This window comes from Pseudoliparis swirei, chromosome 11, assembly GCF_029220125.1.
Source record: "Pseudoliparis swirei isolate HS2019 ecotype Mariana Trench chromosome 11, NWPU_hadal_v1, whole genome shotgun sequence".
NCBI lineage: Eukaryota > Metazoa > Chordata > Actinopteri > Perciformes > Liparidae > Pseudoliparis > Pseudoliparis swirei.
In genome coordinates, this window is record NC_079398.1 from 7,681,653 (window position 1) to 7,708,821 (window position 27,169).

At 45.9% G+C, this 27,169-nt stretch overlaps 1 protein-coding gene across 5 annotated transcripts in view; it reads right to left on the reverse strand.

Annotated features, from left to right (window-relative positions):
* Positions 1 to 58: 58 nt before the first annotated feature.
* Positions 59 to 27,169, reverse strand: part of rab3gap2 (RAB3 GTPase activating protein subunit 2 (non-catalytic)) — a 28,572-nt gene continuing 1,461 nt past the window's right edge. The window contains exons 3-35 of one of the 5 annotated variants that reach the window (XM_056426072.1): positions 26,997 to 27,114; positions 26,143 to 26,224; positions 25,829 to 25,876; positions 25,652 to 25,727; positions 25,442 to 25,543; positions 25,220 to 25,319; positions 24,972 to 25,070; positions 24,582 to 24,730; positions 24,394 to 24,473; positions 23,574 to 23,666; positions 23,332 to 23,471; positions 23,015 to 23,210; positions 22,700 to 22,843; positions 15,589 to 15,671; positions 15,440 to 15,504; positions 15,270 to 15,360; positions 15,059 to 15,180; positions 7,582 to 7,792; positions 7,254 to 7,351; positions 6,898 to 7,006; positions 6,634 to 6,794; positions 6,275 to 6,449; positions 5,257 to 5,451; positions 5,008 to 5,114; positions 4,701 to 4,767; positions 4,436 to 4,506; positions 3,725 to 3,760; positions 3,510 to 3,638; positions 2,754 to 2,969; positions 2,246 to 2,335; positions 1,901 to 2,128; positions 1,607 to 1,771; positions 59 to 848 (exon numbers count right to left, since the gene is read on the reverse strand). In XM_056426072.1, the coding sequence (XP_056282047.1) occupies positions 696 to 848; positions 1,607 to 1,771; positions 1,901 to 2,128; positions 2,246 to 2,335; positions 2,754 to 2,969; positions 3,510 to 3,638; positions 3,725 to 3,760; positions 4,436 to 4,506; positions 4,701 to 4,767; positions 5,008 to 5,114; positions 5,257 to 5,451; positions 6,275 to 6,449; positions 6,634 to 6,794; positions 6,898 to 7,006; positions 7,254 to 7,351; positions 7,582 to 7,792; positions 15,059 to 15,180; positions 15,270 to 15,360; positions 15,440 to 15,504; positions 15,589 to 15,671; positions 22,700 to 22,843; positions 23,015 to 23,210; positions 23,332 to 23,471; positions 23,574 to 23,666; positions 24,394 to 24,473; positions 24,582 to 24,730; positions 24,972 to 25,070; positions 25,220 to 25,319; positions 25,442 to 25,543; positions 25,652 to 25,727; positions 25,829 to 25,876; positions 26,143 to 26,224; positions 26,997 to 27,114 (3,999 nt within the window). In that variant the 3' untranslated portion in view covers positions 59 to 695. Of the gene's footprint in view, positions 849 to 1,606; positions 1,772 to 1,900; positions 2,129 to 2,245; positions 2,336 to 2,753; positions 2,970 to 3,509; positions 3,639 to 3,724; positions 3,761 to 4,435; positions 4,507 to 4,700; positions 4,768 to 5,007; positions 5,115 to 5,256; positions 5,452 to 6,274; positions 6,450 to 6,633; positions 6,795 to 6,897; positions 7,007 to 7,253; positions 7,352 to 7,581; positions 7,796 to 15,058; positions 15,181 to 15,269; positions 15,361 to 15,439; positions 15,505 to 15,588; positions 15,672 to 22,699; positions 22,844 to 23,014; positions 23,211 to 23,331; positions 23,472 to 23,573; positions 23,667 to 24,393; positions 24,474 to 24,581; positions 24,731 to 24,971; positions 25,071 to 25,219; positions 25,320 to 25,441; positions 25,544 to 25,651; positions 25,728 to 25,828; positions 25,877 to 26,142; positions 26,225 to 26,736; positions 26,809 to 26,996; positions 27,115 to 27,169 lie in introns of those variants that run through there. The other 4 variants (XM_056426073.1, XM_056426071.1, XM_056426076.1 and 1 more) reach the window with 4 other exon arrangements.

The window sequence follows — 27,169 nt, forward strand, 5'->3', positions numbered from 1 at the left end:
TGCCATACTATATTATTTTCTGACCTAATGTCATAAAGTAACTTCATCAGAAACAACGCAGCTTTAGAGAAACCTCTTTATTCGGCAACGGGTCCAGAGGGAACAGCTGGACAGAGGTTTACAGGCACAGATAGTACTGTCTGCGTATATATATATAAATAAAAAATAAGGTCCATATTTCTTTGATACATCTCTGAGGGAAAGATAAACAGAAATCGATATGGCACAGTTACGCCAACACACTCCGAGTGACGGAGAAGTGACAAAGAAAAGACATGCCCGTTCCTTAAGAACCATCTCATAAACATATTCCGACAACACTTCAATAACACAAGTATTCATTACCATTTATGACATGCGTCAAAAATATGGATTTAAAAAAGTTAAAAGCCCATCACACCCACGGCCGAGTGCTGGAAACACGACGTCTCCTCCAGCTCAACGTCAGGCGAAGAGGAGGCGGGTTCTCCTGGAGGACCGTCTGTCACACTGATGACACCACAGCCCTGAAGTGTTTTAATTAGATAGGGGAGTGTGGGGTGTGTGTGGGGGGGGGGGGGTCCCATCTGCAGGCACCATACACACAACTCCTCCCTGCCTCCATCACAACTGCAGCATACTTGTTCATTTCTTTGTAGTTTCCTTCCCGTCGCTCCACCACGATGACCACATCCACATGCCCCTCCCTCTCAGGGTCAGTCCTCCGTGGTGAGGGCATCCACAGCCTCCAGGAGGTGCAGGGCCAGGCTATACTGGGCGTGGTTCTCCGGCAGGATTTCGATGAGCCGGCCGACGAGCCTGCTGGTCTGGGGGAGGGGCAGCAGGGGGCAGCGCAGCTCACTGGGGTCCTGCAACACACACACGTCCATCGTTAAACTCCATGAGGATCATCGCTGCCTTCGTTCTGCTGATACTATACAACGAATCAGCTATGAGGACAAAACAAGAGTCAACCGCTGGCGGGCGCCGAGCAGGAGGAGAATAGATGCATTTCAAAGCCTTCATTATTATTTACACAGTTGGCCAGTGGATTTCCATGACCTTTCAATAACTTCAAACCAAATTTCCATGACCAAACCTTTTGTGAAATCTCTGTGTATTTCTTAAATGACACTATAGTTTGATTAAAAGAATACATATTTATATAAATCTTTTTTCTTTTAATCAAAACTGCGTAAATGAACATATGAATATTACACATTTCGATGACTTTTCCAAAACTTTTGGGATTGAATATATTTTCAAGGAGTTTTAAAGGCCTGGAAATAAATTATCCAGGTTTTCCATGACCGTACGAACCCTGTTACATATTATTTATGTAATATGTTTCCAAGAATATTATTTTTGATGACAGTTAGAGGGCTTTGCGTTGCTGGACTGTTTGGGTCCACAATATGCTGAACCGGGTCTAATCATCTCGGGGGTCTGACTGGATCTGGTCCCCTTCTAAAACTCGTTGAGTTTGGGTACTTTTATCCACGTGTCATTATTTGCTGCAGCCAGTAATGTTGTTGACTTCAGGACGTGAGGCTCAGGGCGCCTCTTTAACATTCTGGATATCAAATGTCTCTCGAACGTGTCACGTGACATCGTTGGGGTGCCTCACCATGGCCTTGAGCCACGTGCACAGGGTGGGGGGCAGGCGGGCCAGCAGCTCCATGGCCGCCTGCGTCTGGCTCTGGCTGTGGAGCAACGAGTAGCTCAGCCTCTGGCCCGTCAGCACCAGCAGCTGGGAGCCCAGCACGTCCTTATCCTCCACCTCCAGCATCACCTGGGGGAGGAGATGAGACACACACTTCAAACGGAGCCCGGTCAGAGCATCGGGATGAAGGATCAAACACTGTGCTCAGCATCAAGGTTTTCATGTGTATTATGTCTGAAACAAAGAAAGCCCGGTTGCCTCCTCGGCCCGCAGGTCCAGGCCCTGGTTGTAGAGCTCGCAGACGATGTGCCGCCTCAGGATGTCGGGGTTGACCTGCAGCAGGGAGCCGAGCTCCAGGCACAGCGAGGGCCACCAGTCGGCTTTGGGGCCACCGGAAGAAGGCAGAGGGGGGGACGTGGAGCCCGGGGCCGAGCCGGGAGGATCGGCTAAAGCCTGAACCCAGCCGGTCAGCACCCGCAGGAGGAACTGAGCCGGAGCAGCAAGGTGGGAGAGATGGAATGAGACGACAACAAACCGTTTGCTCAGGAGAAAGACAACTTCATTTCCTCTTTAGCCGCGAGATGTGACTCCTCCTCCTCTCACCTCCTGCCGCATGGAGACCAGCCCGGGGTCCATGTCTCCACTGGGCATCAACTGGATGGTCGTCAGATCTCTGAAGAAAGCGTTCTTACCCTGTGACACAACACACAACATGACGCCACGAGTCCATCTGTCATCGCTACGCTGGAAACAATGTTTTCATATGCAGACACAAAGTTGGTTTCGTGTTGTCATGATACTGGAATATTAACCACAAGAATATCTCATAACATTTGTAATACCATAGGGACACATACAAAAGAAGAAGAGGGCATATCATATAAAATAAATATCAGTGTGTCAACTTGCTGAGAGAAGAGAAAGCAGAATGTGAGCCGGTCTCAGAACTGCAGAAGATGAATAATTAATAATTCAGTATCTATGTATGATGCGTCACTATTTTTTAAGATAAAAAACAAAACATGACTGCTTCAGTGGTGCACTACAGCCTCTTGTGGCCGGAATGAGCATTACAACAAATGAACACCGTCACTCCGGCCCATCCGCTCACCTTGCTGTCGAACAGGCTGAGTGGTTTGACCTTCAGACTGAAGGTCATGGCGGCGTGCAGCAGGGAGGCCAACAGGCAGTGGTGCTGCACCAGCGGGAAGTGGACGCCCCGCTGCTCCAGGGCCAGTTCGGCCAGGGAGGCGGGGCCCTCGGCGCCGGACCACGACTCCTCCACGGGCAACTCCGGGGGGGCCACGTCTTCCACCGCAGAGTCCGCCTGCGCGTGAAGGAAAGCGCCCGAAGAGACAGTGAGGGAGGGGGGGGGGGGGGTGGAAATTGTGGGCTCGTTCACAGGCAAAGCAGTCGAGTGCAGATGAAACACATGCGAGGAGTCGCCTCCACTCTCATCGTTCCGTCTCAGTGATGTTTGAGCTTCACCGTGCAGCATCATGCATGTGCAGGGAGGTGGACACGAGAAGGCCATTCTCTCTTTATTCTGCTGGGGGGGGGGGGGGTTTCTTTGCAACCCTCAGTACACGGATGTGATTTGGGAAACCTGAAGCCTCCAGTGCACATGCACAGAGAATAGACTTTTAGGGATCCATTATATCCAACTGTTAAACATAATGTATCCCTAAAAGTCCGTTCTTTTGAATGTTCATTTATTCTAGAGTGAATTGTAAGAATTCTTGAACTATTTTGAGGAGAAACCCCATCAGACACACATCCTGCCTGCAAGCAGCTGGCTCCTCGTCAGTGTGCGTGTGGTTAGTAGTGGTAGGTTCCTCCATGCTTCCCCCGGAGCCTCTTTACTTACATTGTAATCAATAAAAGACAAATGGCTCGGATTTTTAACCAACACTGCAGTCACCTCCATGAGAATCTGCAGCAGCTCCACGCAGCAGCCCAGGAACGACGTCACGGCTTTGTCTCCCATCCCGACGTCCTGCACACACACAGCTGTAAAACGTGGAGCTCACAGCTGGAACTGAAACTCACCGAAGACCATCGGGTCAAATCTTTAGAACTTACCCGTCGACAAAGTCGGTCTTTGGGAGCTTTCCCCACCTGGAGACATGAAGCGGGACATTTTATATGATGCAGACTCAACGAGGCCTTCAGACACACCGTGTCCTCCATGCATACTCCATGTGTACTTAAAGCGACTCCATGCATACTCCATGCATACTCCATGCGTACTCCATGTGTACTCCATGCATACTCCATGCATACTCCATGCGTACTCCATGTGTACTCCATGCGTACTCCATGTGTACTCCATGTGTACTTAAAGCGACTCCATGCATATTCCATGCGTACTCCATGCGTACTCCATGTGTACTTAAAGCGACTCCATGTGTACTCCATGCGTACTCCATGCGTACTCCATGTGTACTCCATGCGTACTCCATGTGTACTCCATGCGTACTCCATGCGTACTCCATGCGTACTCCATGTGTACTCCATGCGTACTCCATGTGTACTTAAAGCGACTCCATGCATACTCCATGCATACTCCATGCGTACTCCATGCGTACTCCATGTGTACTTCATGTGTACTTCATGTGTACTCCATGTGTACTCCATGCATACTCCATGCGTACTCCATGCGTACTTCCTGTGTACTCCATGTGTACTCCATGTGTACTCCATGTGTACTCCATGTGTACTCCATGTGTACTCCGTGTGTACTCCATGTGTACTCCATGTGTACTCCATGTGTACTCCATGTGTACTTCCTACCTTCTCCGCTAGGAAGGCTGTAGCTGAGAAACGCTTGACGATGAACGTGCTCCACATCATCGCAGAAATGCCTGAGAGGAAGATGCAAAAGAGTCCAGAGACACACGAGTGACGGTCATTCAGAAGGTCGGCGACCGATTAACGTCACTTCTGGTAATAACAGTGCTCACATATTTATATTTAATCATTAGATGCATTAGACGTTATTGTATTTAAATATCTGCGCGTAGTAATCATGAAGAACAGGAGACATTGAGCTCCTCACCTAGTTGGATGTACGGACTGGAGACGAGCTTCAAATGTTCAACAGCCAACCAGAAGTACCGGCCCTCCTAGGAAGAGGAGCAGGTCCAGATGTAAGAACAAAAAGGTGATTGGATGTTTGTCATCCATGTTTCATGGATTTAGGAAAACCTGCCCTCTCCTCACTTTGGTGAGAGAGGCTTGTTGCAGCAACCTGAATATAAACACTGGTTATGAAAACATTGAATGGCTATCTCTTACTTTTGAACCATCATAAACAAAAACACATATAAGTGTGTGTGTGTGTGTGTGCTTGTTTGTGTGTGCACCTCAGGGTCCTTGTTCCACTGCACGACATATTCCCAGCAGCAGTGGGCGAAGAGCAGGTCTGGTGAGAGCGAGTGGGGGAACCGCTGGCACACGGCCACCAGCAGCTCTGGAAAACAGAGGGCCGGTTAGCCTGGGCTTTGAGGGAAGACACATGTCCTCACAGTCCTCGGGTCATGCTGTAGGAATCTACAAAGGCCGTTGACGACATTAGCCATCACAATGTCGAAGTTCTTATCCACAGTCCTGACCTGCTGTCCTGTCTGAGACTTCTGGGCTCTCCTTCTCCTCCTCCTCCTTCTCCTTTTCTCCTCCTCCTCCTCCCGCCCTCTGCTCCGGTTGGTCATCTGCCTCTTTGTCTTCTCTCTTTTGGAGAATCTCCTTCAGTCGCTCGGGGGCCAGGTTGTGTCTGAACACCCACTTGGAGACACTGTCGGCGATGCCACCTTAACCGACGGCAACGACACAAAGAGAAGAACTGTTTTATGAAGCCGGAATATTACACAAGCACCGAGAGCGGTGGGAACAAAACATTCTGGGGATCCATTTCATAAGTCCGATCTAAATTGTTTTATCCTTTTCCCCCCCGTTTTAGATAACAATAAAACATTTTGTTTGTTTTTTACAGCTGATAAAAAAAGATATCTTTACTTTTTTTTCTTTTTCCCCCCTAATTTTTAAGATCAGTTATTTGTTGTTATAATACTCATAATAATAATAATTTATTTTATATAGCGCTTCTCTAGACACTCGAAGTCGCTTACAGAGTCCAGTAGTCATACACACACACACAGTCATCCCGGTGGTGGTAAGCTACATCAGTAGCCACAGCTGCCCTGGGGCGGACTGACGGAAGCGTGGCAGCCAATCAGCGCCTACGGCCCCTCCGACCACCACCAACATTCATTCACATCCATACGAACCGGGGTGAGGCTGCGGTGCATGTCTTTATGATGGTGGGGGAAACCGGAGTACCCGGAGTAAACCCACGCAGACACGAGGAGAACATGCAAACTCCACACAGAAAGGACCTGGAACGACCGGGACGTGTAATACACTGTGTTCTAACAGGATGAAAAGCATCCATGTTTTGCTCATACATTCTTTTCGGACTTGCCACAGGGATTCCGATTTTGGATAGGTAGAAAGAAAAGAATAAAACTATAAGAGAGAAGTGAAAAGAATAAATAGATAATAATTCACATTGAGGCAAAGCTAACAAGAAAGAACCGCCTGCACCGATCCCCGAGGATCCTCTTTACAGCTTACCTGTGCCTCCCTCCAGCAGAGTTTTGATGGAGCACTGTGCTGCGGCGCCCCCTGCTGCCCCCGGAGGAGGAGGCACCAGCAGCAGGGTCTGCAGCACCAGCACGTCCTCCAGCTGGCGGACGCACACCACCCACTGCTCCAGCTCCAGCGACACCGCCTCCCACTCCGACTGCAACTAGAACACAGAACGCGGGGGCGGAGTCTGTGAGTGGTTTCTGTAGCTGATATTATGCCGAGTAGAAGCAGTTACAGTGTTTGCGAAGAAGGTGGGGCAGTACCAACGGGTAAATAAAAAGTACACTCCTGTGTGTGTACTGATATACATCTGCATGTGTGTGTTTGCGTGAGACTTCCCCTACCTTGCTGTCGGCCCGGCTCATGGTGCTCGCCTTGGCAGCGCGGTGAGCGACGAAGGCGGCCAGCAGAGCGGCGGCGGCGTTGTGAGACTGGATGCACGTGCAGCGGACTTGCTGCCACCAGGGGGAGACAGACTGGGGGTCCCACGACTCCTCGACAGCCCCTGAAACCAGGAAGAGGAGGCGTTGACGGTCTTCTCCATCGTATTTTAAATGGATCAACACTTTTGCAAACAGGTCGACACACACACACACACACACACACACCTTCCATGTTGCTGAGGGCGATGAGCAGCGTGTGCAGATTTCTAACGGCCTCTTCTGGCTTCTGGAGCACCTCCTTCTCTCTTTGCAGCCACACACTCATCAACAGAGACTGAAGGGAAGAGAAGGGTGAGACAGAGATAGGAGAGGAATGAGCAATCAAAGGGGTGAGACGCCTCCACTAAAATACTTAATGAAGGATGGAGAGCTGTCACACCCCTTCTTTAAAAAAAGGATACATCATAATAATTATCGGCCATTTATTTGTCACAATTCACCAGCCGTTTAATTTGCCTTTTACTTTTACCTCCATCAGCAAAACTCAGCTTAATTTCAGCCAATCCTTTCCTCCATCTTACCAGGAGCTGCTGTGGACTGATGCCGGCCTGCTGCAGGGTGTCACAGACTTGATGGGGAGAGCTCGTTCCACACAGACACCCCCAGAACATAAAGCTCCCTGGAAAGGACACACAAGAGCAAAGTTAGTCAGATTTCTGTCTATTAAAAAGCTTTTAAACTTTGCCCATCCTATTTGTACACATGGAGGAACACAGCAATAGAATTCCACTTGTGTGAGACAGACGCTTCATCCTCGTCCTCGATCCTTGTGCGCCACACACAACGCGATTGCGTCGTGCTATGTGCTCGGATAACTGTCGTACACTGTGTACACATGTGTTGCCGTACCCAGATGATTCCATTCGGTGTCAGAGCCGCGGGTGACCCTCAAGCCGCCGTCGTCGGTGCACTCCATCTGGGAGAGAAAGGCTTGTGCCGGCAGGGGCGAGTCGGGCGAGTCCTGGGCGAAGGAGACGCTCGGCCTGGCGGTGAGCTGGGCGTAGCGCTGCAGGGTGGGGCCGACGCGGGACAACTCATCCTCTATGCCCTCGAGGGAGTCCTGCTGGGTGGGAGACAGCGTCGGAAATACACGAGGGCAAAGGGCAAAACGGCCCCGAAGGAATATAATGTTGTCCCCATAACTTCCTCTAATAATTATGATAGTTAAATAGTGTTTTGTTTCTGTTCTTTGTTGTGTGTGTCCTATTAGTCCAGGCAATTTAGCCAATTTTACCATTAAAAATGGAAATAAATGCAACAGAATTTATTTTTGCACAGAGGTCTTCTATGAAGTGTCCTGAATAACATACTAAAAGTCCTAAGAAATTACTGTTGCGGAAAAAGGTTAAATATGCAAAAATTCAAGATGGCCGCCATAAATACATAATGGCGGTGTCTACTACTTGAGCACTTCGAGCACTGACTTTCAGTGTTCGAAGTGCGCCACTGAAAAAACCAGCAGAATTCAGTGCACTGAAAGTACCCGGATGGTGCACTGCAAACGGGCAAAAAATGTAGTGTAAAACGATGGACACTACTCGCCCTAAACGGCCGCCATCTTGGCGACGTAGCGGAAGAGGAGGAGCCCTTTCGCCAGCTTTTCATTTTATTTCTAAAAGAATGGCGGACGAGATGGCTACGGTAGCACAAGCGGTAGACCACGGAGGCTCCTGCAGCGATTGTGGAGGTATCGCAGTTTCCACATGGGGTGGAGAAAGGGGTAAACAAGGGACACAAAGAGGGCAAGCAGTGCATTCATTTTGTCAGTTTAAGTTTCGCGGGTATCGTAAGCAGATTTGCATATGTCACTCCCGGCTTAATTTCGCAGGTGCCGTGAACAGATTTGCGTCCGTCACTTCCGCCAAGTGGTTCACGTAAGTGTTCCATTTGAGACAGCACTCATCAGCGACGCAGTGCACTGCAATACAGTGCACTGAATTGTAGTGCACTGTATTGCAGTGTACTTCGTAAAGTGTGCGGTAGTAGACACAGCCAATGTCTCATATCTCCATATAAGAGACATTTGAATGATTTAAAATACGATTACACATTTTTTGGAAATGAGAAATCATTTAGAGTATGTTTTGACTTGATCGGATGTAATGGTCATGGAAAAAAAATCCAATATGGCCACCAAAAATCAATTTCTTAGCATATATATGTGCACTGATATGACATTTCATTTAATTAAATTGTATAATATAATCAAGGCAGGTAAGTATTTTGTAGTTTATTAACTACATTGAACTTTAGTAACATACTCATCAACATAAATTCTACACATCACATGAAGATTATAGCAGAAAGGTGACACAACATGCTACTATTGTCAATACAGTGATTGATCATTGTAGATGTTACACTGTTGGAATGGGTCCAACTCAACCGTCGTCATCATATGCATTTGACAAATCTGGTAACTGAGTTGGTACAGCTTACACCACGGCATTCTCTGCACACATTTGTGCAAGGCAGGCCATATTTTCAGCATGTGCACCTTTCGGATGGTTGTCATTTTTACAGCTATGACAGTTGACATCCAGCAGTTCTGATGAAGCGGCTGGTTGGTCGATCTGTATTGGCAGATATCGCCCGTCAACAACGTTCCATCCATAGTCCTCTGGGCTCATATTGATGCAGGCATCTTCCTATTCCATAACCTAATAGCAGTGGTGTATAGTAACGAAGTAGAAGTACTTCGTTACTTTACTTAAGTAGTTTTTTTGGGTATCTGTACTTTATTCTACTACTTATATTTCTGTTTACTTTTACTTTTACTTCACTACATTTTGCAATGAAAACTTGACATTTCCTGAAACAGTATCGTTACGTTACTACGGGAAAAAATAATCATGAGAAACATCATGACTGTTGTGGAACACGCCGCAGCGCACCTGAACGCAGCACATCCGGGACTGTTGTGGAACACCCCGCAGCGCACCTGAACGCAGCACGAACACCAGGTTGGGGATCAGGGTCCTTGCGCGTGCCGTTTCTCTTCCCAGTGATGCCCAGGATGCTAGCGGCGGCTACAGATACGACTCATTTCATGTGGAGCAGCAATGGAAGCTACTCGTTCAACCACGGGACCAAGATCAACGTCCGTGGCCATATTTGGGCGAACTCTTTCTTTGTCGGAGTGAAAGTTTCTTCCGATGAAGTGCCTCTTATGCCGACCGAAAGCTACGGAGATATGGCCTTCAACAACTCACCAACCTCAGGAAACACATTGAGGTAAATTAAGATTAACCCCATGAGCCGCAACGTTAATGTTTAGTCATCATAAACCTGTTAAGATATCTAGCAGTGTTGTCCTCAGGATTGGAGTAAGTTATATCTTTGGCAGGAGGGGGGGAGACAGGTGTCTGATTGTCCCACGATGTTGTATGTTAGGCTAACGTTCGCTAGCTATCGTCAATTAAATGAGACAATTAGCGTGAGTGGAGCAGACGGATCTCTAGCGAGTTAATGAGCTGAAGAAGTCTTGACAGTTGTGAGAATTTGTTGATTTGAGTCGTCTTAGCTATAATATAATGCTAATCATTACAGCATTATTATTGTTATCATTATTTGTATTAATATTATAAGAGGACGGTCCAGTAATGGCGACGATATTGATTTGGGACTGTTGCTGTGTTTAACTACAGAGATACAAGTACATATTCACAAATCAACTCTGGATGCACGGACAGTGCATGAAACTAAATGTATAAACCTCAAATTAAAACAAACTATTTTGGACAAAACTTTAGGTTGGGGTCATGACATGTTAGGAAGTGTTATTAATTCTATCATGTCTGTAATACTCTCACTTTATTTCAGGAATGGACGACATCAAGCAGCACATGGAAGAACCCTCCCTGCAGCTAAGTGACGCCACCAGGTCCAGTTCATCTGATGAAGAGGACCTCATCTCAAGCACATGACAGCAGCAAACAGCTGGATGGAGACGTGGATCACGTTGACTTGCTGAAATGCTTCCCAACTGTGCTGCTGTCTGTGAAGCTAGACACACTCTACCTGCACCATCAGGGCCTGTGAAGCTAGACACACTCTACCTGCATCAGGGCCTGTGAAGCTAGACACACTCTACCTGCATCAGGGCCTGTGAAGCTAGACACACTCTACCTGCATCAGGGCCTGTGAAGCTAGACACACTCTACCTGCATCAGGGCCTGTGAAGCTAGACACACTCTACCTGCACCATCAGGGCCTGTGAAGCTAGACACACTCTACCTGCACCAGGGCCTGTGAAGCTAGACACACTCTACCTGCACCATCAGGGCCTGTGAAGCTAGACACACTCTACCCAGGGCCTGTGAAGCTAGACACACTTACCTGCACCATCAGGGCCTGTGAGGGCCGCCAGCAGGACACACACCCTGCATCAGGGCCTGTGAAGCTAGACACACTCTACCTGCACCAGGGCCTGTGAAGCTAGACACACTCTACCTGCACCATCAGGGCCTGTGAAGCTAGACACACTCTACCTGCATCACTGTCTGTGAAGCTAGACACACTCTACCTGCACCAGGGCCTGTGAAGCTAGACACACTCTACCTGCACCATCAGGGCCAGTGAAGCTAGACACACTCTACCTGCATCACTGTCTGTGAAGCTAGACACACTCTACCTGCACCATGTGAACGGCTCTTCAGCATCGCAGGACTCGTCTTCAGCCCCAGAAGAGCGACACTGAAATCTGTCCATTTTGAAAATCAACTTCTTTTGAAGATGAATAATACATTTTTCACTTTAAAGTGATGATTTTGGTTCTGCTTTTTTCTGTGTTAATCGTGTTTTTATATTTTAGTAATTTCATAGTATTCATATATTGCTAAGTTCATCCAAGCTCATACTCCTTGTTCATGGCGGCCACAGCACCAAAACAAATAAACTTCATAATTCTCAAAATTCTGACCCTTTGTTTTTTTTATTAACAGCATTTACTTTTACTTTCAATACTTAAGTACAAAAAAAATCAGATACTTTCATACTTTTACTCAAGTAGTATTCTCAGAGGTGACTTTTACTTTTACTTGAGTAATTTTCCAGTCAAGTATCTTTACTTTTACTCAAGTATGACTTTTGGGTACTTTATACACCACTGCCTAATAGTATACACAAAGGCTGTGATACTAAGAGGAGCCAGAGGTTGGTGGTAGACTTTGGGATTCCATGGCGGCAGTGACTTTTAAAACCTTGTCACAGAACCACCGGTATAGGAAGCTGACTATTCCTTTGACTTCGGCACCACCATACATTGACACCAATGCCTTCTCTCCTGCTGCAATGATTGCCTCCATTGCTGAATGAGATTGACTGAACATTTGGCCTGATTGTAGAACACGGGGTCATTCTCGATTATCTTGAGTGCCACGCCCTTCCCGAGACCAAACAGACGACAGGTAGTATTACAGCCTGAAATTGCGTGGACAAAGAGCGGGTGATCACAAAGTTTAGGACCGAGCAATTCCCTGGATTGTTTTATGCAACAGACTCTCTTCTACTTGGTGGATTGTTTCGGCTCCGGTGCCATGAACAACATGTGTGCGTCCATTTTGACATGGTGCAGTAGGAGAATCAGCAAGTCTGTGTCCTCCCTGATCAGTACAGTGTCTTTTGTTTGGGCAGAAGCAACTGCTGTTTGAACAATTAACGCAACGCCGTCGTGCGTTGCCTGATCTATGCTTCAGCCAGTTCCATCCAGCTTGTCGCTTAGATAATGGATGCATCGCTGCTTGTTTGCTTTGGTGTTCAGGAAATCTTCTTTCTTTGATTGAATCATTATGTCACCACGAAGTGTCTTGTCACACCAGCACAAGCCCCTGTTCATCTCAGTTGTCTAGCATCTTTAGTTGCGGACTCATCTTTGTACCCATAAAAGACAACGACAGCAGCTCCATACGTATGTGTGACGTACGCAACGTACATTTGACACACACTGTCAGATGTAGATCAGCTTGGTCATGGCATGCAATGAAGTAGAACACCACCATCTAGTACATACTAGACATTTGCACTGGGTTCTCGTTGCTCTCCCTTCATAAACTCCAGAGCACATCGGCCAGTGTTGCCTTATTTGCCTGCAGGGGGAGTGCAGCTAATTCAAACAGTGCAGGTGGATGAGTGCAGAGCTCATACTTGAATAAGGATAAAACATCTTCTGAACGCTGTCCTATAGTTATTAACCTCTGAATTATCAACTGTGGATCCACCGTTACAGGTTGTCATTTGACCTCCACTGTTGATCTTGATCCAGGTGTCGTGGCCTGGTCAGCTTTCCTGAAGACATGGGATGTGTCTACTACCGGACACTTGAGCACTTGGATGCCTTTCAGTGCTTCGGGCGCCACACTGACACAACCATCAGAATTCAGTGCACTGAAAGTACCCGGATGGTGCCCTGTAAACGGGCAAAACATGCAGTGTAAACGATGGACACTACTCGCCCTAAACGGGCGCCATCTTGGCTACGTAGCGGAAGAGGAGGAGCCCTTTGCCAGCTTTTCATTTTATTTCTAAAACAATGGCGGACGAGATGGCTACGTTAGCACAAGCGGTAGACCACGAAGCTACAGACCGTAAATGGGGTGGACCGTAAATTCCACATGGGGTGGAGAAAGGGGTAAACAAGGGACACAAAGAGGGCAAGAAGTGCATTCATTTGGTCACTTTAAGTTTCGCGGGTATCGCAAGCAGATCTGCGTCCGTCACTCCCGCCAAGTGGTTAACGTAAGTGTTCCATTTGATACAGACTCATCAGCCACGCAGTGCACTACAGATGTCACTGTATTGCAGTGTCCTTCGTAAAGTGTCCGGTAGTAGACACAGCCATACTCTTCTACAGATACCCCGACCAAGGAGTCTGGAATATCTTCCCCAATTTCTCTTGATCGGTCAACATTGACTCCTTTTTGGGCCGTCATGCCATTGGCGATGTTGACTGCTGGTATGGACATGACCCACAGTAGGCGTTGAGTTTCGGTCATGCTTTTTCCTCATGTCAGGCCTCCGTGCGTCTTTACGCTCCTCAGGAATGTCTATTGTAAAGTCCTCTGAGGCAAATTTGTGATGTTGGGCTATTTAAAATATACTGAATTGAAATCATTGGCAAGAACACCGTTGAGGCCTTTCCTGGGTGTTGACAATGATGCAACATCTGCATCATACCAGCCCATGCTGGTCTTGGAGAATGAAGGAGTCGTGAGCTCTTCCATAAGACATCTAGCTGTGCTGTTGGATCTTCTGCCTCCAACAATACAAGGGGTAGATATGTAAGAGATGGTAGTGCTGGAGTGATCTTGAAGTATCGAATGTTGATGCGACCAACAGCAGCAATGTCTGCAGCGGTCACTTTTGCTTTAGGAATATGCTTCTGTTCTTCTTTGGTGTTGCGTTGCAGCACGCCACTGACCAATTGGTGGTCATATCAGATTTTTTTCCATGACGATTGCATCTAATCAACTCGTAACCTATTCTAAATGATTCCTTATGTCCAAAAACTGTATAATAGTATTTTAAATAATTAAAATATCTCTTGTGATAGCGAAGATATGAGACATTATAGATTTATGGCGGCCATCTTGGATTTTTGCATATTTAACCTATTTCCGCAACATTAATTTCTTAGGACTTTTAGTATGTTATTCAGGACACTTCATAGAAGACCTCTGTGCAAAAATAAATTCTGTTGCAATTTTTCCCATTTCAAAAGTTAGTTTGCCTGGACTATATCTGTACTTCCTGTATAGGTAGGTGCACCAAAAAAAAAAAAGATAAATATAATTAAAGAAACTTATTACTTTAATTAAAAAGAAAAGTTTTAATTGTTAATAGTTGCTAAAAACAATAAATAACCAGAAAAAAATAAGAATAAAATTTAATATGATTGTCTGATTTATGTTTTCTGTTTGTTTTTCATTTTAGAAAATCTAATAAAACACTTTGAATCCGTAGCCTAATAATCTTATTATTGCCATTTTTATGATAATTGCTCATATACTGGAAGCATATAAATAAATATATATATTATAATAAATAAATAAATATTTTTGAACAACGGTTAAAAGTTATTTCAAAAGTTTCAAAAAGTGCCCCCAATTTCTTTTTAAACGCTCCTGGATTTCAGTCAGTGGGGGAAAAAACTGCCCCCAAGAAATATGTAAACGTCTTCCACGTTTAAGTGTTCATCGTAGTTACGAGTAGTGATGATGACCACGTAGCAACAACCCTGTACTGATTGGCCGCTGCATCGTAGACCTTATGTCAGCCTATCATATGTTATCATGTCATTAGCTGTTCCGCGAGCATGGCGTGCCCTCACGTTGTCGGACGAGGCCTCTCGCTCGGCCCCGGCGTGCAGCTCCTGGATGTCGGTGTAGAGCTGAATCAATTTCAGCTGCGAGGAGCAGAACTGCAGTAATGCTTCATCCACCTCCTCCGGGTCTGCGATGGAAACCATTGGCCGATACGCCCGTGAACGTTTTACACTGACGGTGCTCATACGTCTTCTTAATAACAAACCGCTGCAGTACCTTGCTGCTTCAGAGTCTCATGTAGGGCGGCCGTGACGCCGGTAAGACAGGAGACGGGAGCGTTCCTGTTTGACAGCAGAGACTCCAAAGCCTAGAAGGAAGGGAAGGCCGTTAGGAGTGTGACTACCACAAAGGTTGGTGTGAGTCAGTGTGTGTGTCTGTGTGTGTACCTGCTTCTTGATGGCGGGATGTTTGATATCCAGCAGCACACTTTTGGCTTCGCGCTCCAAAATGTCTGAAAAGGAGGGGGGAAAAAAGACGAGTAGGCGCAGAGATTCAACCCCATCTCACATCTCCCTTCAGCTGCACCTCCTCTTACCGGGCTCCACCCCTCTGCTCCTCAGGAGAGTCGTTAGCCTCTTTATCAGGTGCATGTCCTTGGCGCGCTCGCTTTTCTTGTCACTGAAACGGGAAAAGGTGGTTTTAGTGAGTAGAAGAAGACCTTTGAGAACCTTGCTTAGTACTTATAGTCACTGCTGTTGAGTCCAGTGAGTCCAGCAGGGTCCACACACATGTTGACTCACGGAGTTCCAGGACTTTTCATGAATTGAAACCAAATTTACATGAAATTTCAGTGGATACAATTCAATTCAATTCAGTTTATTTGTATGCATACCTGCAAACTCATATGGGGTGAAAAAGGTGACAAAGGGGTGGGGGTCCTCTGCTCTGACTAAGTCATTGCCCACAAACCCTTCTAATAAGAATATAATAGATGTGTATATACACTACCGTTCAAAAGTTTGGGATCACTTAGAAATGACTTTATTTTTCAAAGAAAAGCACTGTTTTTTCAATAAAGATAACATTAAATTAATCAGAAATACCCTCTCTACATTGTTAATGTGGTAAATGACTATTCTAGGTGGAAGTGTCTGGTTTCTAATGAAATATCTCCAGAGGTGTATAGAGGCCCATTTACAGCAACGATCACTCCAGTGTTCTAATGGTACATTGTGTTTGCTAATCGCCTTAGAAGACTAATGGATGATTAGAAAACCCTTGCAATTATGTTAGCACAGCTGAAAACAGTTATGCTGGTGATATAAGCTATACAACTGGCCTTCCTTTGAGCTTGAAGTTTGTAGAACAAAATTAATATTTCAAATATTAATCATTATTTCTAACCTTGTCAATGTCTTGACTATATTTTATATTCATTTGATAAATAAAAGTGTGATTTTTCATGGAAGACAAGAAATTGTCTGGGTGATCCCAAACTTTTGAACGGTAGTGTATATATATATATATATGGCCGCCACACCTTGAAATATTCAGTAATATTTATTTTGCATGGGCTCAGGTGTGAATAGGAGCGAGGCCCATTCAGAGAAATCTCTACGGCCGACTTGAGCGACAATCACACAGGTTAACAAGTCCCACGTTACACTATTCTACAAATCAAGTAACTTCCTGAATTTTGTGCACTTGAACACTTTTTTAATTTCTTTAATTTCTAAATTATTTTAGAAATTAATTCCTTTTGTTCCTCTTTTATCCAATAAGCAATAATATATAATATACCTTCCCACCCACCCTGTCTGTGATTTCCCATCAGAGGCCCCCACCCCAGGAAGTGGCTGAATGGAGAAGGGGTGGAGGGGTTTCTGTGAGATTCACACACTGAATTCCTGCTGCAAATCACTTCTATATACAGACTCTGGTTCGGTGCTCCGTGACGTCACTAGCGACACTAGCGACGTCACAGCACAGAACCAGAGTACATACATGTCATGTGACAATGTTTCCATGGTGACGGTCACGGAGATCGAAGGCACTGACAAGAAGTGACTTCCACCAGGAAACCTGTTTAAACTTTATATGCATGTACGTGTTGTATATGTATATATGTACTTATGTGTGCATACTACTGTTCATATCTGTCACGGGACACAACATGTAACTATCTAATCTTTCATGGAACAATGTAATTCTCAGGCCAGCAGACATTGTACAATGGTGCTAAAACGCTAGCGCGCGATTAACATCCGCTAGCTAAACGGCGCTAGTCTTAATTAACTGTCTTCACTTTAACTTCTACACAGTTAATAACTGTCAAAATATAAAAGCGAGCGAACATAACATTAATATATATATGGTGCTTATCAGGCACGTGCACAGATAGAGCCCTAGTGGTGCTCAAGCACCAGCCCCTTTGCCCTGGATGAGTAAAGTGCCCTTTTTGCTGGAGACACATGTTTTTTTATTCATCCGTATTTAAGAATAAAAGTTACTCTCTCGGTCATCAAGTCCCCCAGGGCTCCAGACTAACTTTTTTTACTAGGAGCACAGTGGCCCCTAACATAAAATTTTAGGGGCGCAAGCAGAAAATTTAGGGGCGCAGACAGGGTTTTTCCTGGGTCAAAATGGGTCTTCGGTGCTCCCCCAAAAAAATGTTTGCTGCAAGCCACCGTCTATTCGTGCAGGTCGAGCTATTGAGTGAGTGATCAGCAGCTGGCCGCTCTGTCCATTCACGCACCTCACTGTTGTGTATTGATCAGACAAGAAGACACGCTTATCAACTCCAGTGTTTCCCCTACCATTATAACAGGGTGAAATCTCCACCCGCCACTCTGTAATTTTCGTCTACCCCCCGTCAACAATTCTCGGCTCGCGTGACAGAGCGATGCGCGCACCGACATCGAAGTTCTGCCGTGATGCGCGCACACGGGTGAGCACACTCTCACCACCCCCCCCCACCCATTGATTGAATGCATTCATAGAAAGCAGTTTCTTTTAGGAAACGGAATCAAAAATAAATATTACTATGCAGCACGTTCTCTTTTCAATACCATCTAGGGTTTGATGATGTTATGATTAGAGATGCACCGATCAGGTTTTGGTGCCGATCACCGATCACTGAAATCAGTATCTGCCGATCACCGATAATACCGATCACCGAGTCGATTGAAGCATTCTATTTATTGTGTAGCATTATTGCCTAGGACTATGAGGAAATACATATATAAAGCAACTCAAACATTAAAGAAATTACAGATTTCTTTAAACATTTAGGACTTTACTTTGAAAATGTCCTAATTGATACATTAAAATTGTTTGATTGCTATTGTAGGGATTTCAGATATGTATGGAACACATCTGCATTATTCATTTCCTGGAACTCTTGGGAAATCTATATACAGGACTTTTCTTAACATACAAAAGTCTGACTAATTTTATAAACTCTTCCTTGGTCCAGTAAAAATGTTTTAATGTTAGCATAATTTAAGCTAAATCTCAGAAATGATCTATAAAGATACATCAGTTCATTGTTTACTTTTATATGTTAGTGTATGATTTGTCGACATCTTATTTTGATAAACGGATGTTGTTTCACGTGGTTCTTTCCGCTAACTTTGCAAAACCGGATGTTGTCACTTAGATCCTTCCGCTAACTTTATCAAAATCCTCGCGCGCTCCCGATCGAATGCGTTTACCGTGAGCGACAGTGTATAGGGGCTCAGACATGCGAGAGTCGGCTGAGTTGACCCAAAGATTCAACTCGGGGGACGGGGACGCCGCTCGGTGGTGAGGATCCCCTCTGATCTCTCACTCTACGGCCCTCGCCCTCGTTGCGTCTCCGCTACGGTGCGCCTCTTTTCACACATTAGCCCCCCCCCCCCCCCCACACAGGCCAGCCTTCTGCTTCGGTTTTCGTCTCCTTTCTTCTTCTTCTGGAGTTAATGTCGGTTAGCAAACCAGTCATTCAGGCATTACCGCTAACTATAGTGGGCTGAAGAGTAGAACAAGTTTGTCAGCAACAAAAATATTTCATAACAAAAAAAAGAAATCTGCTAATTTACTGGTCGCGCATGCGCGAGTTGATGAAAAATTTACTCGCACTGTGTCTAATTTTAGGCGCAAAATGCGACCATTTGGTCGCAGTCTGGAGCCCTGTCCCCCCAAATGTGTTTTAATATCCGACGGGGCATTTATTTGAGTTCTTGTGAGAATTTCGCCTAGACCCGCTCCGCGGCTCTCACGAGACCCCCCCTCCTCTCCCTCCCCCCGCCGCGCTCCTCCCTCCTCCTCCTCCACTTCCTCCTCCGCGCAAGTCTCCTCGCGCCACCGAACGGCTGCACCTCCTTCTCCTCTGACCCGCAGCACCAGACACACAGGCCCTGATGGTGTTTGTTCCCTGACGTTGTTTTGTGATAAATCAACTACAACATTAGCTCTGCTGAAAACATGACGTCACAACTGGTCCGACGTTTCCTAAAAAAATAAACAAACAAAAACTCTGATTTCAAAGCCTCGTCCAGCTGTTTACTGACGTTAGTTATGTTTAGAGAATAGAAAGAGGGAGAGAGAAGAGAGAGAAAAGAGAGAGAGAATTCTTATTCCGTTCTATTCAACAGGGGCTCGTCTAGGATTTGCGTGGCCAGACTGAAAAAAAAAATCATAAGGCCTCTTGTTCAGAGGGCCGGGCCAAATGTGGAGGCGGGCCGTATCCGGCCCGCGGGCCTTAGTTTGAGGACCACTGCTCTTGGCTGTTGATGTCTATCAATATCGCTCATTTTGAAAATGACGTAAGAGGGCAACACGGATCTGTATCAGACCAGCGAGGAGGGCAATACGTGGCTGGCATGATGACCCATTAGCCAATCAGAATGCTTGTACTGTTGTTGCGATATAATAATTCATCTTTATTCATAAAGAAAATGTAAGCTAGCTGTCTGATGCTGCCCAGAAGAAATGCAGGTTGAGGACAGCATCATCAGTGTATTGCTGCTTATGCTTCAACTGTGTCAGAATTTTCTTTTGGCATTGGGTGCCCTTTTTTTTAGTTTGAGCACCTGCCACCCAAAATGTCTGTGCACGTGCCTGGTGCTTATGTACGTTTCTCACCAGTAAACACCAAGAGACTCGCATCAACAGCTGCGTCACTGTCTGTGTTACGCTGGTCTAACTTGTTTGTTTAAGACAAGAATTACAGCACCAGTCATGGCAAAACCCGCTACTGCCCCCTACTGGCGAACACAAGTATAACACTATTTAAAAATCATTCAAATTAGGAAAAATGGAAAAGCAGCACATCTTCAAATTTAAGAAGCTGGAACCATACAATGTTTTTTAATTATTTAAAGTGAAATTATTATCAACAATTTTTTGCAACTAATTGATTAATCTAATAATATTTGTAGCTGAACTTTGGTAGTTTTACAACAAATTGTAGAAAGTAGAAATATTATTAATGATTTAATGATAGTAATAAAAAATATGCGTTGTCATTATATATCATATGGTTAAAGTCATTCATAAACCAACTTCCCTTTCTTTGGCAACAACAAGGACTCGTGAGCTCTGCTGAGCCATGACTCTGTTCCTGAGTCTGTTCTGCCTCTACCTGGCTGTCACTAACATTATAACTTCTATACGATACCTGCCATAAATATCATAATACCAGAATTCGATACATTACCATAAAACAATATGATACCATAAATACGATACTGGTATATTTATCTATAATAGTAATAAATAAAACATCTGTATGGTTCACTTTTTACCAACTTTTTCAACACTTAACAAATGGCAGTATTATTAGTATTAATACAGCCAGATATTAATGAAACTACATGGTTCCATCATAGCATTGATTATACACTATGAGGCCGTTAGTCTCTGATCAGATGATACACAGTTCATCAGGATGAGCAGCTGTAGTTACATAACTTTACAGACTGTCTGCCTTGGAGACAAAGAACTGAAACATTTCACTTCTGGAATCATCTTTTAATTCTTTTTTTTTTTTTTTAAGCTGAAGACTTTAAGTCTCTAAAGCTCCGCCACTTGACGCCACTCGCTGTGAGCGCTGCGCAGCGCATTGCGTGCAGACAGCTTGACACGGAGCAGCGCGTGCGCTCTGATCGCGCGCTCTTTTAATGAAGTATTGTTACAAAAAATATGCTAAATCATATCGTGTTTAACGTACGGGTACTTTGTTAGTATCGATACACCGTGCAGCGTGACAGCAGTAGATGTAGCGGGCTGACATTCAAGCTAACCTAAACCCCCTAAAAGCTGAAGACATCTGAACGCTGATTGGCCGAGACGCGACACGTCCCATCAAAGATGTTTTATGCGAAGAGCACCACATTGCATTTTCTCCGTGTCTCACTCCAATCTCATAAACGCCGGCCAGTTCATCCATAAGGAGAGAGAAAAGAGGAGATAGGTGCTCAGTGCATCCTAAACGTCCCCCGGCAGCTATAAGCCTATAGCAGCATATCAAGGGGCTGGACCAGGGCAAACCTGATTCAGCCCTAACTATAAGCTCTGTCAAAGAGGAAAGTCTTAAGTCTACTCTTAAACGAGGTGACTGTGTCTGCCTCCCGGACTGAAATTGGAAGCTGGTTCCATAAAAGAGGAGCTTGATAACTAAAGGCTCTGGCTCCCATTCTACTTTTTAAGACTCTAGGAACTACAAGTAGTCCCGCATTTAGTGAGCGTAGCTCTCTAGTGGGTCAATATGGTACTACAAGCTCCTTAAGATATGATGGTGCATCACCAATCAAGGCTTTGTACGTTAAGAGAAGAATTTTAAAAGTGATTCTTGATTTTACGGGGAGCCAGTGCAGAGCAGCTAGTGCAGGAGTGATGTGATCTCTTTTCTTAGTTTTAGTGAGAACACGAGCTGCAGCATTCTGGATCAACTGGAGGGACCTAAGAGATTTATTAGAGCAGCCTGATAATAAGGAGTTGCAGTAATCCAGTCTCGAAGTAACGAACGCGTGAACCAATTTTTCTGCATCTTTTTGAGACAAGATGTGCCTGATGTTTTAAATATATAGACACAAATGAATGAGAGACAATAGTTTGATTAAAAGAATAAATATTAATATAAATGTTCATTCTTTTAATCAAACTGCGTAAAGGAGCATATGAATATAAGACTTCATGACTTCATGACTTTTCTAAAACCTTTGGGATTTTATTTTCCAGGCCTGGAAATAACCATTTCTAAATGCCAGGCCTTTTCCAGGTTTTCCATCACAGTACGAACCCTGGTACATGTCGAGCAAAAATAAGCACAACGTGTCCATCGCTGAGGTAGATAATACAAATATGACTAGAACATAGAGGGCGAAAGATGAACCATGTCAGAAAATTATTTCATTTAAACCCGAGTCTGAGATACAAAACTAACATTTTGGAGGCGAACCGGTCAAAAAACATTAATCATAAACCAATAAAATAAGAAATAGTTCCACATGAGAATACCACGTGAATGAAGGTATATCAAAGTAGTGCTTTACGGGATTGATTTGCTGCGTGGTTAGATGTAGAGAAGACAGACTTTAGAGATATGTGTTGGAGGGAATGATACGCGTCCCTCCTAAAGAATAGTCTGGGACAACCAGGGAGATACAGTATAAAGTATTCCCCTCTATTAAGTGTCTCTGAGGTCCATGTGTGTGTGAACCAACCTGAGGGCCAGGTGGAAGGGGATGTTCACGGTCCTCAGGGCTCCTGTGGTGGGGTCCAGCAGACACACCTGCTGGGTGTGCAGCTGCCAGCCCTTACTGGTCACGCTGTTCACCCCCATCAGGCGGTAGCCGGCGTACAGCAGCCTGGAGGAGCACACGCACAAAACAACCACGTTTCACACCCGTTAGAGAGTGCGCTCGTCCTCAGTGTGTGCGTCCGAGTGTACGGCACTACATGTGGAAATACACACGAGCTGCTGAGCTTGTGATGCCTTTGAGGCTCGGAACGTCCTTCGGTCCCAGCGTCGTTCGTACCTGCAGTGTTTGCCGACAGTGAAGGCTCCGACTCGAGGGCCCTGCTGCATCCCCCATACCTCCAGGATCCCCCTGCGGGGGGCGTAGATGACCAGGAACAGAGCGTGGCGTCTGGGAAGGGAGGCAGAGGGCGAGAACTCCCGATCGCCGCGCTCCTCCGGAACCTGCAGCCAACCCAGCTGAGCATCGCGGTAACCTGCGGTCAACATCGACGGGCGTGTTGTTTTTAAAGATGGAGGCGGCGGGTGTTTGACGGGAAGCGGCTCTTCTGCACCACACGGATACTATTTCAAACACACTAAGTTATTCGCCCTCACCTTTCCACATGCGGATGGCAATGCCCCGGGCCAAGTCCAGCAGCGTGACTCGCCCAAAGTCGTCCGTCACTCCCGCCAGCGTGTTGCAGGGGGACAGGCAGATGGACTCGCCGTGACGACGGGAGTCTGGGAGACCAAATCTGGATGGGAGAGGTCAGATTTTAAAGAAAATCCACAAGCTTCGTATTTCCAACATCAATAAAAAGGGCACAGAGGTCTTTACTGCATTGCATGATGGGTACCTGATCCCCAAAGGCGTGACGGGCTCCACCTTGGGCCTCTGCTTCTGAACCGCCTCCTCTTCATTCTTGTGCTTGTTCCAACCGAGCCACCCGCTGGAGAGAGAGAGAGAGAGAGAGAGGTGACCTTATGACACGTCCACAAAGAGAAATATGATGATGATGGATTGAGGGAGACTAGAGTATAGTAGTATCTGTAGTTTAGTTATTATGTGTATTATATGTTAGTATTATGTTCAGAGTTCTTGTACAGTGTGTATGTCATGTTATATTATGTTCGGCTATGATAGTTGTTGTGTGGTGCCTTGTCCTAAGAATTTCAGTGCCCAGTCTGACCCTGTGTCATTCTGTGTATCTGACAATAAAAGACTTGACTTGACTTGACTATATGAAGTAGTAAGTGAGGGGAAGGAATGGATTACGCTGCCATGAGCAGAGAGCTGCCTGGAACTCACAGGATTGATCGGGCTGCTTTGAGCTGTTACAGAGTTGTCAATACTTCTGCATTCAGCCTTCAGTTGTGTATGTGACACACACACACAGAAGCTTGGTTTTACACACACACACACACACAGAAGCTTGGTTCTATTTTATCCTTCCTGACCGCCAGAGGCGGTGCTTAGCACTGGAAGATATCCAGTGCTAAGCACCGCCTCTGGCGGTCAGGAAAGATTCATAGAACCAGTTACATACATAACTTGCGTTTTACACACACACGGAAGCTTGGTTTCACACACACGCACACGCTTGGTTTTACACACACGCGCACACATACACGCACATGCACACAGAAAAACGTGAGCGAGCACACACACACACACACCTGGCAGCGCTGAACAGGGCCGAGGTGAGTTTACTGGCCACGGCGAGGGCCACGTGGGAGAGGAGCGGCTGGGAGCTTCCCTGGAGACGGACAGAGAGAGAGAGAGAGAGAGAGAGAGAGAGACAGAGAGAGGAGTGATTCATCCTGACGGTCATTCTTTGTGGGACACAACCTCACATCCCACTCACCTCCACAGCGTAGAAGAAGCCGGTGTACGGCCCCCCACCCACAGTGACATACCGGCTCATGGCGGGGGGGCTGCCTTTGACCGACGCATTAAACCCCCCCAGGATAGACGCATTCTTCATCTGGTCGAATACGCACAGCGTCATGACGCCTAACAGCGGGAGAGGTGGAGAGAACGGGGAGGAAGAGGAAACCGCGACGCAGTGAGGACAGCTTCTTGTTCATCCAGCCCATTTAAATTTGTTATGGAATAATACAACTGGATGAATAATTCAGAATGACCTTGAATCACTTTAACCCTGTGATGTAACACAAATCAAAAAACGGGGAAGCTCCCATCTAGTCAAACATTGGGCAATCAACCTCTAGTAGGAACAAAAAAAGTCTCCTACCAACACTACTGTGGTCCACGATGGTGTCCATGTCCTGCAGACCCCACTTCTTATAGGCCAGGGGGGGAGGTTGGATCACATCACTACCAGCTGCTGTCGCTGAATGACAAGAACACAGCTGGTCATTTGGTTTCAAAATGTCTTGGCGAAGAATTTCATCTTTTATAGCTAGCCGGTATTTAAGGCATATACGCATTAAGATGAACCACACACACTTTTTGCACACATGCTCACACAAGCAGCAGTACCTCTCGCCACCTGGTTCCGGCAGGCACGCAGAGATTGAAAGAGGCTGAAGCCGTCGATGGTGACCAGAGCGGCGGGGTAGAGGATACTGAGCTCTTCGTGCTGTGGACGGATGAAACAAATCCATAAACATACAGCTGATGAATTACAGGAAACAATCATTCTCACAGACATGTTCTGCATCAGTTTTCATTCAGTGCTGATAGGCGTGTTCAACGCGTCACCTGCTCAGGGACTCCGGGGTGACGGGGGATCTCGTACGTGCGACACTTGAGCCTCAGCACAGGGTCCTCGTGCAGCAGCTGGGCCAGCAGCAGAACCCCGTTCTGAGGACAACAACCAGCGACGGTCAGAGCCGACTCTTTCATTTGCTCTTCCTGATGCGGAATATCTGACAATGTAGTTGAAAAAAGAAGGTAAAATCGGCAAGGTACCTCTGTGTAGAATCGGACGTAGCCGGAAGTGAAACCCACAACTACACACGTCCAATCGGGGCGCCCCGTGGAGCTCCTACACACACACACACACACACACACACACACACACAGAGTCATGTACACATATAGACAGCATTCTGCATCTCCTCTATTTCTTACACAAGCATGTCTTACCTCTTCTGGCTTGCTAATGGTATACAGATGGAGCTGCTCACACACTCTCTGCAGGTAGAAAACACACACAAAGTAGTTTGTGGTCCACTGCACAGGTCTCTTTCTCTTAAGAGCCTCAGAAGAGGCCTTTATGCAGGAGCTCACGTTTCATTTGTTTTCCACAGTCAAAACAATGTCCACTTTCAATGTGACCCGACTGTAGTTTTCCTTTTCACTCTATTTCAGTGTCATCTTCCTTTATCTCTGAGATACGATGCCTACCCATCAACAGTTGTGTTGTGATCCTCCTCAAGCTCATCTAGTTTGACTCTTACCCTTCATCAGTGCTAAGGGTTCCAGTCCAAGACACAGCCAAGGTCATCTCTTCTCGGCCGCTGTCATCTGTACGCCACTTAGCTGGAAGCATCAAGAGCAAAGTATATAACTCCTGTGTGTACTGGGAGATGAGTGTTTGTGTGTGTGTGTGTGTGTGTGTGGGGGGGGGGTAATATCATATATATATATACACACACACACACATACATACAAACATATACATACACTACCGTTCAAAAGTTTGGGGTCGCTTAGAAAAAGAAAAAAAACCTTAGAAATGTCCTTATTTTTCAAAGTAAAGCACAGTTTTTTTTCTCCCAATGAAGATAACTTTAGATTAATCAGAAATACACTCTATGCATTAATGTGGTAAATGACTATTCTCTGGTTTTTAATGAAATCTTCAGTGTTCTAACGGTACATTGTGTTATTGCCTTAGAAGACTAGCAGAGGGTTAGAAACCCCTATAAAACCCTTTTTATGTTAGCGCAGCTGAAAACAGTTATGCTGGTGAGAGAAGCTAGAAAACTGGCCTTCCTTTGAGCTGTTTGAAGAACAAAATTAATATTTCAAATAAAATCATTATTTCTAACCTTATCAATGTCTTGACGACTCTGCGACATCTGATCCAGCATTTTAGGCTTCATTGGAGGCCTTCACCTCTAGCTGTCATATAGCTTAATACTAGTACAACACAAGCTAGATTTACCAGAATGCTTCATAATCACAAAGACAAAAACAGTTCAACCATTTTGCATCAAATCAAACCGGTTGAATCTCAGACCGTCAATCGACACGGCTCAGGTGTGTGTGTGTGTGTGTGTGTGTGTATATGCGTGTGTGCGTATCTGACCTGAGAGAAAGACGGCCTTCTGTTCGCGGGCCACTACAAGCAGGTCGGCGCAGGGCGACAGGGACACGACACAGTCCTGCAGCCAAGGGGCATTCTGCCCTGTGGTCTCCTCCTCCACCTGTGGGGCAAAGAGGGAGGTCAGTGGTGGTGGTGGGGGGGGGGGCCTTCTCCTG